We start from the raw sequence: 19,219 nt of genomic DNA, 5'->3' as shown, positions 1-19,219 counted from the left end.
GAGCAATTTTGCTTCACTCTGTGATGCCACTGTCATGACAGACACTCATTCAGGGATACTGATGGCTTGAAGGGAAAATTATCTCTAGTTTCCAAACAGATGCTCAGAAAGGCGGACAAAACACATCAAATGACAGGGAGACAACTCCTGCTAATATGTATGGGTGTCTCATGCGTGTATGTGTGTATGAATGCAGCTGCATGTATACTGTGTGTATTTCCATGTCTGTGCATGTGGACATACTCTCCAGCGCGTCCTCCACCTCAATCTCCGTGACCTTCAGGCTGCCGTCCCGCGCCAGTTTCTCAGTGATGATGTCAGAGGGCACCAGCTCTCTCACCGTTTCCCCGTCATCCTCCGACTTGGCGAGCCAGCGCTCACATGGGAAGATAATGGTCTCTGACCCCTAGAGAGAGTCACAGGGAAATAACAAACCAAGTCACAGGGAAATAAGAAACCAATGACAGAATGTGTGTGTGTGTGTGTGTGTGTGTGTTCAAACAATGAAATCATCACAGCCCTAGAGTATCTTTATCTATCTATGAAGAGAACATCTCCACCTACTGACCAAAAATAGTGTTGATTTGATATCATCACTAATAACATGCAACAACAGGCTTTTCTTCTTTTCAGTCTTTGTGGGTTTTCTGAGGTGTGTGTGATGGTGCAACCAAACTCCCCCCCCCCCCCCCCCCCCCCCCCCCACACACACACACACACACACACACACACACACACACACACACACACAGTACCTTTCCCTTCCTGAGCAGACGTCTGATCTCCACTCTGTCCAGGTGCCAGCCTGGATTGACCCCGCGGTTGTCATGGCCGATACGGATCTTCTCCACCACATCCCCCACATCCTCCAGCTGCACAGAAAACAAAAAAACATTATGACATATTATTTGAATAATATTATAATAATGAAACAATATGAAACAATATTAACTTCAAATGAAAATATTAAAGCTCGCTCTATTACAACAGGTATATTGCAGTTGGAATGTCAACAGATGAGGTTTCTATCACAAATGAAAGGAAATCAAAGCCAAGGTTAAGTGATGTGGTAACAACAATGATTTATTTAATAATGATTTTACCAGGTTATAGGTTTGTGTGTTTGTGTATATAGGTTATTATAGTTCCCCCCTAACCTAATCATCATTTCACACTACACTATTCTTACTGTACCTCAACAATAAACATGTCCTCGGCTCCTCTCTCGAAGTACATCCTCCTCTCCCTCTTGTTGACACACAGAGACTTCTGCTGGGTGCAGACTGCATCTCGCCCGTACAGGACAATGAAGACATCTGCGTCTGTTCCCGCTCCAAACACATCGCTTGTAAAGGTTTTAATTTCGTAAGGCACAACTACAACATAAAAACAAAAAAAAACACAAGCCTTTATGTGCTTCAAATTGTAAATATGTGTACATAGAACGCTTTATATAATATGCTTCACAACTGGAAGGGATTTGTCAGCAGTGCTTTACATGGTGTGTAAAACTCTGTCTGAAGAGCATTGGGGAACAGATCCCTGACAATGGCCCCGTCATCCTCCCCTTTATCCAGCCAGCGACCGCAGGGGAAGCGCAATTTTTGGCCTAGAGATTGAGCATCAATCTCCACCCAGTCAAGGAACCAGCCTGCCGACCCTCCTCCTGAAACATTGACACAAACTGTGTTAGTGTATTCGTGAGTGTGAGTGTGTGTGTGTGTGTTCGTGTGTGTAGATGTATTATGAGTCCTTATGTATCGTTCACTATAGTAGACAGTGAATCTGTCTTACTGTACCATAGTTGTCGTGTCCAATACGCAACTTCTTCAGTGGTCCGATATCCACGGCTTCCACAATGAACTCATCGATCATCCCCCGCTCAAACTTATTCTTATGACTCTTTGAAGCCTTCATGTTTATTATGCCTGTATAGATGCATGCGTGACAGAATGATTAATCATTTGAAAACACATAGACTCAAATGTAATATGAGTGTTTCAAGTATTACCTGTGTCATCCTTGGTGCCATACAGGATGGTAAACACATTGGCATCCGTTCCAGCATATTTCTTGTCACCGGTTTTTATCCTCATTGTGTATGTTGTTGACATGGCTGTCATGAGAACAAATCAGAATGAAATTCACTGAATTAATCAATGCGCAAACTTGGGATTAAGCATTGCCGTTACTCATTAATTAATTTTAAAAATAGCCACATATCCTTTTCAGAGGTTCAATGGGTCAAGCTTTATCTTCCACTTTTCTTGATATCGTGGAATGAGTAGAAAAATCGCAAAATGTGTCAGACAATGAGACAAAGTAAATAATAATACACAGGGCAGCCATGGTGCTCTTCCCACCTTTCTGCTCCAGACCGAGTGTGGCTTCAGAGTCTTCCTCATCATCATCCCCCTTCTTCATGAAGGCCTCGTCTACTGGAACCAGCTCCCTGGCAATCTGTCCATCATCCTCATCAATAGCCAGCCAGCGTTTACAAGGGAAGTAGTACCTAAAATAACATTAATATATTAGAAACATATATATATATATATGTATATGTATATGTATATGTATATGTATATATATAAATCTATCTCTCTCTCTCTCTCTCTATATATATATAAATATAGATATAGATATAGATATATACATATATACATATATAATATATATACAATATAATACAATACAATATAATATTATATATACATATTATATATATATATAATTATATATATATAGAGAGAGAGAGAGAGAGATAGATAGATAGATAGATAGATAGGTAGATAGATAGATAGATAGATAGATAGATAGATAGATATAGATAAAGATATAGATAGATAGATAAATATATGGTCTACATATAGTCTATGGTATATATATATATATATATGGTCTACATATAGTATTGTCCAATGTCCCCGTGTCCAACAATAGTATCAGAAACCGGCCATCTATCTTTAGACTAATCTGCAGTCTCTGAGGACAGAGCCAGAGGCTGTTGGCCTTGACCAAAATATTCCTGTGTACCGTTTCACACCACAACGTGGAGCTCTACTGACATTTTATGTGCAGAGCTTCTGTCTGTTATGTAAGAGGATGTCGTCACCTTTTCCTGCCATCTGTGGCATTAATTGTATGTCTAAAATGACACAGCAGTGTATGAATAATTTCTTATCTAGGAATTGATTGATGGACTGATTGATTGATTGATTGATTCATTCATTCATTCATTCATCCATCAATTGATCATGATGATGATGATAATAATGATATTGATGATTATTATTATTCATAGAATATGTTTGTTTGAAGATAGTAATATATTCTAAATTGAAGCATTGATGGATCACTGTATCCTCTCTAACAACACCATCTGACTTACGTTGTGTCATCTTTGTTGTCTACAATCTCCACCCGGTCCAAAAACCAGGCAGCGTTGCCCTGGCTGTTGTCATGTCGGATCCTGAGCTTCTTCAGAGTCCCCAGGTCCACGGCTGTGATGTTGAAAACATCCTCCTGAGCCACACAGGAACAAACCAGGAACAGAAAGGTCAAGCAATGTGAAAGGTCTTAGGTTAGTGGTCCATGAGAACCTCATTAGCTTATCCGCAGTGAGCTCACCTGGTCTTTCTCAAATTTGTTCAGGTTGTTGGACTTCCTGAGCCGCCGCTCCCCTGTGTCACCGATCTCCCCGTAGATGTTGATGTAAACATTGGAATCAGTCCCCGCCCCCCACATGCTGCCAGTGAACACATGAACCTCGTACCAGTTCACTGTAAGGCAACCGCAGTCAGACAGTTCTCATCCACACTGCGTAACATTAGTGAGCTTTTCATCCTGCACATCATGGCATTTGCAGTTACTCCACTTCTCCAATTCAAAATTCGTTCTTAATGTTAACATCAATCCTTTGCTAACAAATAACAGTGTGTCACTATATTCAGGGGTGACCGTGCTATACTCACTCTCCAGGTCTTCGGCGTCGTCAGGCAGCAGCTCGACCACAATCTCCCCGTCCTCCTCGTCCCGGGCCAGCCAGCGGTTACAAGGGAACACGGTAGGCTCCACCACCTCCTGCAGCTCCTCAATGAACTCCACCTCCTCCTCTTCTTCCTTCTTCTTCTTTTTTTTATCCTTCTTCTTGTCTTTCTTGGTGTCCTCCTTCTTCACCTCAACCTGCACCATCGCCATGGTCAGCCGCTTGATTTCCACTGTCTCCAGAAACCAGCCGTCTCCAATACCCTTTCCGTCATGGCAGATTCGTATCTTGAAGATCTTGCCAACATCCAGGGCTTCAATCTGGGTTTGTATATGAGACAGTAGTGGTCACTTGTCAATCTCTTCACAGGAATTATCTATCAATCAATCAAATTCAATAAATCTTAATTCACATAGATTGACGTAATACTTTGACATGTAAGACGGACCTTGAAGATCTCAGTGGTTCCACGTTCAAAATTGTTGGAGCGACTCTTGAGAACGAGAACTTCGGTTTTCCCCTCCTCTCCATAGATCTGACAGAAGACGTTGGCATTGGTGCCACCTGCACGCAAGTCCCCAGTGACCACTGTTACTTCATAGTTGATCACTGTGAAAGAGGGAGGAGGAGAGGAAAGAGGGAGGAGAAGAAGAAAAGATTATGGGGAGAAGAACAATCATCGTCAGGATGCCATGGTCACTTACTGGACAACAAAGGATGGGTTCATTTGGTGATACTGTGTTGTGTAGGGTTACTGTATTTAATGTGTCGAACTCTGAATGTAATTATAATGCTGTTGTTATTTACATTGTTCGATGTCCAAGGTCTCACTGGGATAGATCTCCACCTCCACTTTCCCATCCGCCTCGTCTTTACAGAGCCAGCGGTGGCTTGGGAACATGTACTGCTTCCCGTGAACCGGCACAGAGATCTGCACGCTGTCCAGGAACCATCCAGCACGCAGGCCCTCGTTGGTGTGACCAATCAGGAGACGGTTGATCTGCAAGCATGGATACAAGAAATGGATAAAATAGAATCAGAAATCATGAATGAATGTCTTAACCATTGAAAAAAGATCATGATCTGAACTGTGCGTGTTTATAAAGAACATGCCTGTCCAATGTCAAAGGTTTCCATGGTAAAGATGTCGGTGCGTCCCGTCTCAAAGTAGTTCCTGAGGTCATTGTCTGAGACGACCAGCAGCACCTTGTTAGTGTCGCCCTTCTCCCCATACAGCTTGACGAACACCTTGGAGTCGGAGCTGGCCCCATTGATACTGCCCGTCTTGACTGCAATGTGGTAGTTGACGTCTGAAGAGGAGTGAAATTACATGAACGACATGAACGTATAAAAGTATTAAAAAGATATGTTGCCTTCCTTTTGTGTACTTAATCTATTTTTCCTTTACGTCATTCTCTGTACACTCACTAAAGAGACGCAGGCCATCTCCAGCTGGAACTAACTCACGGACAATCTGTCCATCATCCTCATTACGGTCCAACCACCTACAGAAAGACACATACAACATAGTTACATGAATACCTTTTAAATCAATCACCTGCATATAAAATTTACGAATCCCTCCAAAAGACGTAGAAGTAAGTTTTCCAATATTACCATAGGATAAGAACACTCCTCCTACAACTAGCCAATAAAAGATATATGAAAATAAGATAAGACAAAACTTTATTGATCCCTGTGGGGAAATTAGGTTGTTGCGGTAGCAAAAGTAAAAGGATAAACATATGCTGGTGTCTATATGTGACATTGAATACTGTTTTTTGTTTTTTTATAGGAAGTTAGCAAACCTCCCTTTAAACAGAAGCACAGCAGAGGCAGGAAGAGCGTCCTTCCAGAGGTAACCTGGCACCTCAGCCTTGTGGTTTAGCCCCAGTTACTGGAGAAGAGAGAGCTGGCTGACTGCTGTGCATTTAGTCCCTATTTGTAATGGGAAGCTGGTCCATCAGCTGCCTAACTACTTAAACACAGGCCACTGGAGAACTAGTGACACTGTGCGTGGTCAACTTACTCAGGAGCCTCTACGGCTGTTGGTGAAATTTAGTCCAATTGGTTGGAGTTTTGGTGAGCTACAGACTACAGAGAAGTCACTAATTATTTTTTCATTTTTTGCATTACACAGCATTAAACATGTATAACATTTGTGATATTTGTGGCATGTATACATAACGACTAGATTGTATAGATAAATAAAACCAACTAGTCTAGATTGCATTTCCTACATCTGGTTACATGATTATTTAGTCCTTTAAAAGTCATTTATACTGTAAGTGGCATAGTGACTGTTTTGTTTCATTTATGATTAATGTAATATTGCCTTGCCTGTAGCAGGGGAACTCAATGGCTAGAGTCTCTGGTTGTCCCTCTTCCCTGACCATCACCTTGTCTAGGAACCAACCACAGCCTCCGCCTCGGCCGTCATGACCCACACGGACCCTGTGCACCTGGCCCAGGGTCACGGACTCAATGAGGAACTCGTCATGCTGAAGGAACAGAAAGGAAGAGTTAGCCCATTCCCCAAAACAACATTTATTTCTATTGCCTCATGTCATTACTATACGTATGTTCTTTTTGTCAATAAGGCACTCACATTGCCCTTTTCAAATTTGTTGACGTTGTTTTTGCTCATGAACATGAGTCGCTCTCCTGTGTCACCGAGGTCACCGATGATATTGAGGAAGACGCTGGCGTCTGTGCCGCTGCCGCTGACGTTGCCGGTACAGATGGTGACACGGTACTTTATCACTGAGATGAATGAGAGCAGAGAATCACATTGTATTACATAACAAATTACAGCACCTAGATTCACTCATGACTCATCAACAGGACCATGACATGAGTCAAGATCCTGATCATCGTCAAGGCAGCTGACAACATTGACTCTTAGCATGTAGTTTGCATGTCAATGACTGTGGGTCCTATATACTAATTCATTTATATATAGGACCCATAGTGCAAACTGCCTTTGCATGTGTCTGTCTCGGTGTGTTTAGCTGTGTTTACACTTTGTATGTGTTTGTTTGCAATCATGTATGTGTGTTTTATGTGTTAATATGTGTGTGTGTGTGTGTCTATGTCCAGGCATGCATGTGTCTTACAGGGCAGCGGCTCGTCGATGAGCGCTCCAGTAGCTGGCAGCTCTCTGGCGATCTCATTGTCGTCTTCGTTGATGTCCAGCCAACGGCCGCATTCGAAGGAATACTTCTCCATTGTCAGGGTCTTCAGCAAAGTTACCTGGAGAACGTCACAGCCATCAAGCATCATCAAACATTTCTTGAAAATCTCCACTCAGGCCCATTCTCAGGACCATATTAAAGGCCACACCCAAGGTATGGGGAAACGCTTAGGCTTCTTTGGTAGTTGACCACTAAGGAAAGGCTTGACATTTGTCTTTGAAACCATTTCTTACCATTGCAACCTGACACCCATATTTTTTTTAGATCAGATGTAAGATTAAATTCTAATTCAGCGTCTGAAGTGATCAGAGGGATGAACTGTATACCACAACAGAATTAAAGGCTTACATTGACAGATCAAACAGAGCAATGGGTCTCACCCTCGCTAAATGCCAGCCAGCGAATGGATGTCTCTTCTCGTGCCAGATACGCAGTTTCAGCAGTTTCCCTATGTCTGGCATTTCAATCTGCAGTGAATCCCAAAATGCAAAATGACAACAGACACTTGGAAAAAAGATTTCTCAGCATGTACAAATAGAAAGTATTATTTACCGTGAGTTATATAAGTGTGAAAGCTAAACGACCGAAGACAGGAGCTTACCATAAATTTGTCAAGCTGACCCTGTTCAAAACTGTCTGAGTTGTTCTCCAGTCTCATCTCATCAGACTTGCCATTCTCCCCATAGATCTGCAGGAACACCTGGGCATCTGTTCCTGCCCCCTTCACATCGGACGTCCAGATCCACAGAGACCACGGGTATTCTGGGGTGAAGGAGAAGGGGCGGATTTGATATTTAGCCATTTGGCTCTTTGTTTCTGTTTCATAGGTCTTATAAATGTTGTGTGTTCTCAGTTTTTACATTCTAATAGTTCTAATCTTTATTACTCTTCAGATTTATTTGTGTGGTGAAATTGGTTTTAGATTATTCTTTTTTTAAAATTTTCATTGTCTTTCATTGACTTTCATTCATTCTCTTTCATTCTCTTCTGTTAACTTGCAGCCAGCCTGCATTGCTATACTATAGATACCAATATATTTCAATATAACGCAACTTAAATTATTTTCCTGTTCATGTGTGTGATTTTCTGTAGCTGGTTGAGTAAAGATGTGTGAGCAGAATGAGGCCACCCACTCTTCTGTTTCCTCTGCCTGAGAGAGACCATCTCGTACAGCTCCCGCTCGATCAGCCCGTCCCCCTCATCCTCATCCAACCACTTCCCGCACGGAAACGTCTGCTCGATGCCCGTGAATGGGCAATACACTGTCACCTGGGAAGGAAAATGTGTGCTTAACGTAAAGAATGTCACTTTCAGAAGGAGACCTATATAACCTAGAACAGACGGGTGGTACCTTTTCACAGTACCATCCGGCGCCGACGGCCCCGTTGTCGTGCCCAATCGTGACCCGGCTGAGAGGGCTGATCAGCTCACAGATCTCCACGTTGAAGATGTCGATGAGGCCGCGCTCGAACGCACCACCCTCCATGAAGACTTTGCCGCTGTTTTTCAAGCCCTTGGTGCCGTGCATCACGATGTGGATCTTAGAGTTGGTGCCGGCGCCCCTCACATCTCCAGTCATCACTTGGACGTTGTACACAATTCCTATGGAGATGCAGAAACATCGATGATAAATCACTCATCTTTTACTAAATTAAGATGGAATGAAATATAAACCTTGCCTGTGGGTCTGTATATATAAATTAAATGATTCTGTATGTTGAGGCAATATGTCAATGATTTGTCTTATTGGTGAATGTGCTCACCCATAGGTTGCACCGATCCCACCAACACATCTCTCTGTATTTTGCCATCATCCTCATCCATCGCAAACCAGCGATGGACTGGGAACTCATACACCTCCTTATTCCCCATGTCATCGATTACCACCTGGACAGGGACATAACATGCAGCACCGTAAGTGTATGTGTGTATGTGTATGTGTGTGTGTGTGTAAAGCATGTGTGAGCACGTGTGTAGTGTACCTTATCTAGATTCCACCCAGCTGATGAACCTCTGTTGTTGTGGCCAATGGTGATTTTCCTCAGCCTTCCCAGGTTCGGAGCTTCTATCGTAAACTTGTCCTCTGTCCCACGCTCAAAGTTGTCTTTGTCACTGTCCAATCGTCTCTCTCCTTTCATCATATCCAAAGCATTGTGGTATAGGAGTCAAACATGTTGAAATCACAGTGAGGGCATACAGTAGCTACAGTCATTATCCATGAATAGACTAAAAGTCGTGGCTTAATATTGGCTAAACATTACAGCTAAGTTGTCACCTGTGTCACCATTCTCTCCAAAGATATTAAGGAAGACGTCAGCATCGGTCCCACTGCCCTTCATGTCAGAAGTGAACACACTCACTATGTATTTATTCACTGCAAAACACAAAGGATAAACAGGATATGAGAATCAAGGGCACAGTGATTTACATAAGCAGCATGGCAGGAATGTTAACAGTAAACAGTACTGTGAACAGTTATCTTTTCACCAATTTGCTGCCTGAACAAGTTATGGAATTATTAGTAGCTACTATGTGATCATTAGCAGACAGACCCTTCTACTGTCTTTAGACAGGTTTCCTTCTAATCCGCGTTGAGCTGCTTTCCAGGTTAAATATTCATAACAGTGTGTGTGTGTGTGTGTGTGTGTGTGTGTGTGTTTATGTGTGTGTGTGTGTGTGTGTGTTGCGTCTGTGTTGATGTAACCAGACAGCTCTGACCACTCCTTCAGTCGTGAACGGACAGAGCAGAGGCACCAACATGAGAAGAGTCAGTGAGCACAGCGACATGTCTTTATCCGCCCTGTCATGCTTGATTGACTGCAGATACTGAGAAGTCAGATCATATGGCAGCGAGGACACCACAAGGCCCTGGCTTACCAGATTACACTCCTATCCAACTCAGTTCAAACATCAACAGTTGGAGTATCTGTATTATGCAACTCTATATTGTGGATGAGCTCTTTCTGTGTGTCACGTGCAAGACAAATATTCAAAACCTATTATGGTCATAATTTTTTCTGAAAATATGCTCTGACACAGACTGTTGTGGGTAAACAGGCATCTGGAATGTTACAATAAGTATTTTGCTTTATCCTTTTTCCATTATGTCAGTTTGTGTTGTGTTTATGTCCTGGGGTCACCCACGTTTTGGGACGTCCATGGGGTTCAGGCTGCCCAGCAGGTCCCTGACAAACAGGTTGTCAGCCTCCTCCCGACTCAGCCAGTTGTTGCAGGCAAAATAGAAGCGCAGGTGGGGCCGGTTCATGTCGGTCACTACCACCCTGTCCAAGAACCAGCTGGCGTTCATCCCCGTGTTGTCGTGCTCGATCCTGGGGAGTCAAAGGTCATGGTGTAATATGAATTCATACTGCAGGCCATAGTAAATGGGCTTGTCACATCACCTGTATCCATAACACTTTTGAGTTTAAGTTAATTTCTGCAGTGGTAAATACCGCTACAAATAACATAGATGAAACAAGGATCAAGCATTACGGTTCAGACATATCAGCAATACAGTCAGTAAGAGCAATAACAAGGGCATAGAATAACACAAAGAGTAATGAAGACAACTTTCTCCAATTATGCGGCTGATGTACCAATGCTTTCAATTGAAGTCAGCCCAATTTCTGTGCAGTCTGGGTGTTGGATTGCACTTGAAACATGGCATGAGGTGGAAGTTCGACTGGTCTACTGTAACGGAAAATGGGCAACATTTCTATTTAAATATCCATGTGTGGACATGTTGTCCTGTTTATTGTTAAATTTAATATGAATCTTAAAAAGCTTAGCTGTGCAGTGCAACGTTGCACAGCAGGCAGCAACAGGGTAATTTACTGTGGGTTGAAAAGTTAAGATATGCTCTCTCTAAAAGCTACATATTGCACTCAAATAGCGCTTTCTGGGTTAGTCTGAAATGCACTGAGGGATTAACTCTCCATATTTTAGGGGTGGAAATTACTTGTGCACCTGATTAGTAGATCTGAATCTTCATTTTGAAGAGAGAAAAGCCTTAGCAACCCTGCAAACGTTTAGTAGATCCGGGCCTTATGGAATATTATGGATCCACAGTCCCTTGAAAATACATTTTGTCTACAACAATATTGTTGAACATTCTGGAAAATAACATAAAATATGCAACACAAATGCTTGTATTTTCATACTTGTTCTTGTTTTTCTAACCCTTAGCTCTACTTTTTGCCATCTCTAACTAATTCTCTAATTAAAATATCGCCTTATCCTGCTGCCTCATTTCACTTTCAATAACTCCCAGCAATAGATGGGGCTTAACTTCCTATCACTTGATGAAATCCTTCACTGGCCAGCACAGCTGGAAAATAAGTGGAAGAGTTGGTATCTGATCCCATCTGTAAGCCAATGTTAGGCTATAGTGTAGCGTATAGTAGACTGTGAAGCATAAGGAAGTTGTCAGTGACCTTTGAGCCTCAGCATCTTTTGCATCTGCAGCCAGAGTTCAGTTTGCTGCCGCAGTGCCATGAACAGTAGACTAAGACACTAATGGGGCATTTAAAGAGATATAAACTGTACAGAACAGCGCAAATGTTTTTAATGTTTATTTATAAGATAATATTTATGGTACTTGGGATCACAAAAGCACTTTAAAATTTTCTCTTATCAGCTTACCTCAGCTTCCTTATGGGTCCCACGTTGTGTGTTTTGATACGGAAAACATCAGTCTTATTCTTCTCAAATGCTGTTCGGCTTCTGTAATTTGAGGAGACATGGAAAATGTGAGAATTAGGAAGAAATATGAGTTGTGTGTGTCTGTGTGTGTATGTGAGAGAGGGAGAGAGAGAGAGAGAGAGACAGAAAGAGAGAGTGAGAGAGATAGAGAGAGGAAGGAAGAAGATAACGAGCAGTAAAGAGATCCAGTGCAGAGACAGAGACAACAAACAGAACAGGAACTCAAGTCTGGAACAGTAAATTACATCTCCTGACTGATCCGGCTTAGGGTATCCTGGTGGTCTCACGGCAGAGGTATAATTTGAAACCAGACGCCTTCTGGGGCTAGGCCACCTCAATACTCCCTCCTCCTCCTCATGTTCTTCTACCCCTCACAGAGATGGACTGGGTCTGTACGGACGGCAGACCTCCTCTGCCAACCATAGTGAATCAGACACCCTCTTTTCCATCAATAGAGAATACCTGCCTTTGTCTCTGACCCACATCTCCATCTCTATCCTCCCCTGCCCGCAATAATGGCCACTGCCATCGCCAAGGAAGCACACATAATTAAGGTGCAAGGTGCATTGATAAAAATTTGAATACTGTCCAACACACGAATACATGCCCCTCATTCTCTGTCTGCATCTAAAATAACCTGTAAGAAAATGATGAGCAGACGTCTGTCAAGAGAAAAACCAAACCCCATGCAAACTTTGGAATTCATGCAATTTGAATGTGCCTTAATTACATCGGATTTCCAAAGAGTTGCATTTTTAATCTGCCCTGATTACTCAGTCTGGCAAATATGCTGGGAGCCATAGCAACCCTCTCTTACCTGTATCATGTTTTCACTGATCATTTCACAATACAGGCAGGACCTAATATATATCGGAGTAAGGTGAAACTCCTCCTCACTGACACTGTTGCTACACAATGTATTAATGTGACACATCAACATCCATATACTGTATTTCATAAATTGCATAACGTTACTGTCACGCAGCATGTATACTGAATACATGGCATGTTGATGCTGTCTGAAGGGGATGACCACCACAAGGTATGGGTGACATGATCTAGTGTGGGTTACAATAAGGTGGTATACTCTATACACTGCACAGGTAACCCTATCTGCCAATCAATGTGTGCAGAGATAAGGGGAGCCTGCTTACTCCCCTGATAAGATCCCCTTAGGGTCATTTGATCATTTGAACAGAAATGACATCGTGGTCTTCTTTCATTTGCCTTGAATGGAAAAGAAGACCGGCCATGTCACATAGTTCCTCCTTACTCCAGATATTCTGTGTCCAATACTTTACACAACTGTATAGAGAAGAGATTCCTGCACCACAACCGTGCCTCTGCCATGAAGATGTTCTTCTTCTCTGACAAAAGTTTTATTTATTTTTATATTTCAGGCCAGGCAGCAGTTGTGACAGATTGAAGAGATGATTAGCTGGCAGTTTGATTTCTTGTTGATTCACAGGCTGCATTTCTGAGGACATCACGCCATTAAACTGGCTCTGTTTAGCAGGAATACTCTCTCATACAGTGTCATACGCACAATACAACCCAACACAAGGACAGAATCATAACCATCCTTTAGCAGATTGATTAGAAAATACCTCTTTTCTGTGCTGAAGGATTGGAGAGGAATAGAAAAGGTTAGCAGTTAATAGCTGACATTGAGAGACTGTTGTTATTTCCTAGAACCTGCTACCTTTCCAAAATATATTAACTCATACAGAATTAAATCTGATTGGCTTACAGCTACAGCACTGCAGTGCTGGTTCATCCAATACATGCAGCCTAGTGTCATAAGTACAAGTACAAAAACAATCAGTCAAAACAGTCATTGAACCCTCATTCCTTTACAGGCAGGGCCTAATCACAATTAGTGTAAGTCTTTAAGACAACATATACATTAAATAATTTGATAATTTAGTGTTATGAACAAAGAAGCTTTTAAACTCACTTGCTGGCCAGATGCACCTTGGGAGTGACGCCAAAGTCTCCAAATAGGGTAACAAACACATTGGCATCTGTACCCGCTCCCTTGACATCACCAGTGACAGTTACCACCTCATACACTGAGAGAGATAACGACGGGCAGACAGAGAGAGAGACAGACAATGAATGAATGAAATAGACAAAGAGGAAGAGAGATGAAATGTGTGCCATTTTGTCCATGATGTAATAATTATCACAACTGTGCAATTTACGATCCCATCATGAGAACAGAGAGGGAAAAGAGTCTACAAAATCTAACAGGCAGTTAGATCTTAGTTCTAATTTAACAAAAAAAAAAAAAAGAACAAAAAGACATAGACAAGGTAACATTCACAGACAGTGTTCAATAATCTAAAAACATTGTGCTGGCAACAGTGCAATTAGGGAGCATTATGTTTCCTTCCATACACGGTTGCCAGGGAATTCAATGCGGCGAATCTGCAGTGAATCCATGCCTGCTGTCATTGCCAGCCAAGCCTCTCTCACATTTCAGAACTGTATTTGTGTCTCTTTGTCCGACAGCCACCAAACTGACAGGAAGAGGAACGGGATGAAAACTCAGCAGTCTGTAACATCTGTCTTTGCTTGTATCAAGTTGTGTGTTTGTGTAGCGGATAGGGAGAGCGGGGTGGACATGTTTCAGCTCACCGTCGACGGGCGGATGTGGCCTGAATTGACTGTTGATACTATGAAATGTGCAGATGTATAGTAATGCTGTGTTTCAAAGATTTTTTCTGTACTTTCACTTTCACTGGGGTATTCATTACTTCATCTCGCCTAAGTGTTATATTTAAGAGTAGTGTGTATGTCATGAAATGGACAGAGTCTGGGCAGAAGTGGATTCTTATGTTAACTGTTAGCGGTAATTAGTGTGAGGGCGTATATAAGCTGTGTTTTAGAGCTGACTGGGGAGAGAGCCATGGGACCAGAAGACAATGTACTGCTGTGCTGCAAAGAAAGGACTCCAGAGGAAGTATATGGACAACTGGAGTACAAAGAAGGAAAGTAAACTGCTGTGCTTGTGACCTCTCCCCAAGTGGGGACTGCCCATTGTTCCGACAGCCCATTATTCCAAAACCCCAATAGTCCAAAAAATGTCCCATATTGGACCGAAAGACCATTTGTCTGACATCGCGGAGGTGGTTGGGTTGAGGCATGGGGTCACTGAGGTTAGGGTTAGAGCAAGTTTATGGTCAAGGCTGTCAGAAGCCACGGTTGTGGATGGAGCCAGGCATGGAGTTTTTGGACTATTGGAGTTTCGGAGTAACGGGCCATCAGAACAATGGCATGGTACCCCCCACCTACTACCTCTAGAGTATATTGTGACCAGCAGCCTAGTGGAAGACGGACCTGCCTAAAACGTGGACTGTGATACCTCCTGTCCCAAAACGGATTGGGACGTGACTGAGCAGAGCCCCCTGGAGCATCAAAGCCCCAAGCCAGACAGAGGAGACAGAGGAAAAGTTCTTAGCTGTTTTTTAGCTTGCGTCACCTTACCTGGGCCTGTTTTAATCTGTCTCTTATGTCATCTCCGTAGAGCCGGACAGGCCCCTGGTGACTGAAGGTCGTGCCGCTGCCAGTCGCAGTCCAACCAGTAGAACCGAGACTGATCATTTTAAGCGATCAATAAACTTGTCTTTTATCTTTCTGTCTGTGGTCCTGTGTTTGGTTTTTAGTTTGATGTGGCTCCCAACTGGTCCAGCTTTTAGAACCTTTTAACTGTCGATTACTGGTGGTGGTTTGACATGTGTAATGTGATCTGTTTACTGTCAAACAGTCATTCTAAACTTTTGTTGTCATGAGTCCAATGGGCTGGAAATGACCCATCACATTATTTGCAAATCTCAAACCCTAAAAAGCAAAATGTTTCAACCCTCTTTCTACCTTTGGGATACAGTTACAACATTAAATCTTCAGCAGCAGCTTAGCCAGCTATTGGCTATTGCCTGTGAATCAGTACCTTGTACCAGAGGTAACTGTATAGTCCTGCTGTGTTACTGTAGGCAATCTAACCCATTCAAAGGGGTTATGGTAAACCCCTCACCTGTGTGGTTGTGTGGTTGCTCTGGGTTAATGTTAAGGAGAGAAGACTTCAGGGTGGATGGGATGAGTTTATATAAGCCATAACTTCATAAAGAAACCCTTGGTTACAGAGAGGAAGGGAGAAGAGGATAAGTATCACAATTGTTAGTGATAGGAGGACATGCACAAGCACAATAAGAGTACAAACAGAGACAGGACACAGACGGATGGCCATGAGACATCGAGGGCAGAGTAGGAAAGGAGAGGCAGAGAGCTGATAAAGAGCAATTTGAGAAAACCAGATCCGACAGAGACATGGAGACCTAATTAACAGTAAGCGCAGCTATTAAAACCTGATTAAAGAGAAAGAGAGACACCTGATAAAATCAGAGAGACAGCGGCCTGGTAAAACTAAGCCTTGATAAACTCCTCGGTCAGATAGAGACTTCTGGAGAGCAGTTTCAGTGAGCCAAGCAGACTGGAGCACAGTGCAGCCTGCCTGCCAGCTAGTCCAGGAGAGCCAGTGAGGAAACTGAGACCACGACACCTATCCACCACTGCTAAACGATGATACTCACTGTCGCTTACCCAATCAGCATAATGATCAGGAACTAAAAATACTAAAAATACTAATACTAAAAATACTACATCAACTAAGTTACTGCTTTGCTACTATATTGATATTGTTATCGCTACTATAGTCTTGTGTAGTAGTCCTCAATGTTGACAGAAAAAGTGTCACTGAGGAAGATCTAAATAAGACTGAAATGTTTTCACAGGATGCTCAACTTTGTCACACCGTCAGCACTTTTTCTCTCAACATGATGGGGGAATAAATACATTAAGAATAGAAGATGTTAAGTCCAGACCTGTGTAAGTGGTGTGGTGTGTCAACTTGTTTCAAACACCTGTGAATTCAGCTGACTCCTGCACCTTCCAAAGACTATTTAATCGACAGTATACAACAGTAAATTTAATGTCTAATGCAGAACACCTGTAATCATGAACAAAGAATTTTATTACCAGCTAAAACTTTGAATCGTTTTGATTTGATTTGATTCGTTTCGTTTCGTTTCGTTTCGTTTCGTTTCGTTTCGTTTCGTTTCGGTTCATTTCATTTCGATGCGATTTGATTAAGGTCTGGTCTGGTCTGGTCTATTCGATTTGATTGAATTCAGTTTGATTCGAGTCGATTCAATTCAGTTCAGTTTTGGGCTTGTCTGGTCTATTCTATTCTATTCAAGTCGATTTAAGTCGATACGATACAATACGATGCGATACGATACGATGCGATGCGATGCGATGCGATACGATACGATACGATACGATACGATACGATACGTTACGATACGATACGATACGATACGATACGATACGATTCGATTCGATTCGATTCGATTCGACTCTGGTCCTCAATATTTTTGGCTCTTGACCCCTTAAAACAAACTGATGCCTACTCTCAACTCCCATCACTGGCTGCATATGCAGGGTGGTGAACAGTTAAACCAAAGAATGATTTCCCCTTTTCAGGTTGAAAATTATTCTGTATTTCACAATAAAAAATAAAGCATACATTTAAGAAAAAACTGACATGACATGTTTCCTTCCTATACCATAAATCATCTCGCGACCCCCTAAAATGATCTTCCAACCCCCTGGCGGGGTCCCGACACCCAGGTTGAGAAACCACTGGTCTAATCTGTTCACAGAAAGCTCCTCTGGCTCCCCGCCCTGCCTCTGGCCCCGGTGCTGCTCCCGGCCTCTGGGACGGCACCCAGCACCCGTCTGCCCCTCGGCCTCTGTTCGGCTCCATCCATGTGGAACATAACCGAGCTTTCACCCAAGAACAATCACAGAGGGATTCCCCATGCAGGCGGCCCGCAGGGTGCTGCTGCTCAGGGGCGAAGAGGACGGGCGGGGACCTGTTTTCGAGATTTGACCGGTGTGTACGGTCGTGCTCCGACAGCTGCACACATGACATACAGTCAGGACTTACCTGAAGTGCAGCATGTGAGGCTTCTCTGCTGGACTGCTGGGTCTGCGCTATACGGAGCTACGGTCTTACCTTTCTTTTTGTGGTACTCATCCTCGTATTCGTCGGACGAGTCTGTGTGGTAGTTCAGCAGCTGATTGTGGTAGATCTCAGCGTAGTCCACCTGTTTATTTTTGGATTTCTTCCCCTTTTTCTTTTTATCTTCATCGCTGTCTGCGGATCCCTTCTTCGGCTTCTTCTTCTTCTTTTTCTTTGAGTCCTCCTCCTCCTCCATTATGGGCTCCTCATCGTCATCCTGAGATTTCTTCTTCTTTTTCCCCCCATCTTTAGACTTCTTATCCTTGGACCCCATCTCCTCCTCGTCCGCCTCTGGATCGTCTGAGGAGGATTTCTTCTTCTTTTTCTTCTTGTCCTCCTTTGCTCCCTCGGTCACTTCTCCTTCTTTGAGTTTCTCTGATTTCTTCCTCTTGGAACTGGTTGTGGTGTCATTATTGTTCTGCTCATCCCCCTCATCCTCGTTTTCAATCACAACACTACCTTCAGCATCATCCTCAGGCTTCTTTTTCTTTTTTTTCTCTTTTACCTTTTCACCCCCTTTTCTCTTCTTCTCTTTCTCTGGTGACTCCTGCTCGTCAGAGGTCTCCGCGGTCTTGTGTTTCTTCCGACTCTTCCCTCGGTTTGCGGTGTCCCCGTTGGCGACACCGTTGCTCTTCTCCTTCGACTTTGGCTCCGTTTCCTCCACTTCGTCATCAACCTCTTCGGTTTCCTCAGAAGCTGTGGATTTTTTCTGTTTCGGGGGCATCTTTTATTCATCCACTTCCCTGGCCTTTAGTTTCGCAAGTGCTGCCTTGAGTTTCTAAAGCTGTAAGACAATTCATTTGACCCTTGGCTGCAGGGAGGTGCTGGGACCCCGGGGTTCAGCAAGGGTGGTGTGGGGCGTGCGGGTGCGGGCAGAGAGGCTTGGGCCACGGGGAGCTATGGCTACCTGGATCTCTGCTACCTGGGCAGTATGGCCATACAACTGACACACTCTACTCATGAAAAATTACTGTCACCTCGGCGCTCACGTGACCCGGGGAGAAAGCCCTGTGAAAAAGGAGCCTTGCACAGAGAACTTATCCTCTCTGCCACGGCACTCTCCATTATTCATGGTGTCAGGATCGCTTTACGGGCCGGGGGCGTCTCGCTTTTACCTGCACACACACGCACACACAGACAGACGGACAGACAGACAGACAGACAGACAGACGCAACACGCAAACTCTCCCTTGCACTCCCTCCTTATTAATGCTGATTTACAACATAACAAAGTATATGGTAAATGTGTATAAA

At 43.2% G+C, this 19,219-nt stretch overlaps 1 protein-coding gene across 1 annotated transcript in view; it reads right to left on the bottom strand.

Moving 5' to 3' along the window:
* The window catches only part of loxhd1a (lipoxygenase homology PLAT domains 1a), a 29,997-nt gene extending 11,308 nt beyond the window's left edge, over positions 1–18,689 (bottom strand). Inside the window, exons 1-28 of the mRNA XM_071530614.1 lie at positions 17,960–18,689; positions 13,838–13,952; positions 11,821–11,901; positions 10,324–10,508; positions 9,455–9,553; positions 9,162–9,310; positions 8,943–9,066; positions 8,531–8,781; positions 8,313–8,448; positions 7,781–7,941; positions 7,560–7,646; positions 7,102–7,237; positions 6,594–6,748; positions 6,326–6,486; positions 5,414–5,490; positions 5,099–5,295; positions 4,793–4,985; positions 4,434–4,594; positions 3,972–4,305; positions 3,628–3,779; positions 3,389–3,522; positions 2,364–2,512; positions 2,012–2,116; positions 1,800–1,928; positions 1,499–1,663; positions 1,195–1,376; positions 756–872; positions 244–406 (exon numbers count right to left, since the gene is read on the bottom strand). Coding sequence (XP_071386715.1) covers positions 244–406; positions 756–872; positions 1,195–1,376; positions 1,499–1,663; positions 1,800–1,928; positions 2,012–2,116; positions 2,364–2,512; positions 3,389–3,522; positions 3,628–3,779; positions 3,972–4,305; positions 4,434–4,594; positions 4,793–4,985; positions 5,099–5,295; positions 5,414–5,490; positions 6,326–6,486; positions 6,594–6,748; positions 7,102–7,237; positions 7,560–7,646; positions 7,781–7,941; positions 8,313–8,448; positions 8,531–8,781; positions 8,943–9,066; positions 9,162–9,310; positions 9,455–9,553; positions 10,324–10,508; positions 11,821–11,901; positions 13,838–13,952; positions 17,960–18,689 — 4,828 coding nt within the window. The remainder of the gene's footprint in view (positions 1–243; positions 407–755; positions 873–1,194; positions 1,377–1,498; positions 1,664–1,799; positions 1,929–2,011; positions 2,117–2,363; positions 2,513–3,388; positions 3,523–3,627; positions 3,780–3,971; positions 4,306–4,433; positions 4,595–4,792; positions 4,986–5,098; positions 5,296–5,413; positions 5,491–6,325; positions 6,487–6,593; positions 6,749–7,101; positions 7,238–7,559; positions 7,647–7,780; positions 7,942–8,312; positions 8,449–8,530; positions 8,782–8,942; positions 9,067–9,161; positions 9,311–9,454; positions 9,554–10,323; positions 10,509–11,820; positions 11,902–13,837; positions 13,953–17,959) is intronic.
* Positions 18,690–19,219: the final 530 nt, after the last annotated feature.

The sequence above is a fragment of the Centroberyx affinis genome, unplaced genomic scaffold (assembly GCF_046629955.1).
Source record: "Centroberyx affinis isolate AG114_WGS23_722 - 3 ecotype Tasmania unplaced genomic scaffold, CSIRO-AGI_Caff_v1 ptg001948l_1, whole genome shotgun sequence".
Classification (NCBI taxonomy): domain Eukaryota; kingdom Metazoa; phylum Chordata; class Actinopteri; order Beryciformes; family Berycidae; genus Centroberyx; species Centroberyx affinis.
Note: the sequence above shows the minus strand (reverse complement) of the source record. Positions and strands in the feature narration are given on the sequence as shown.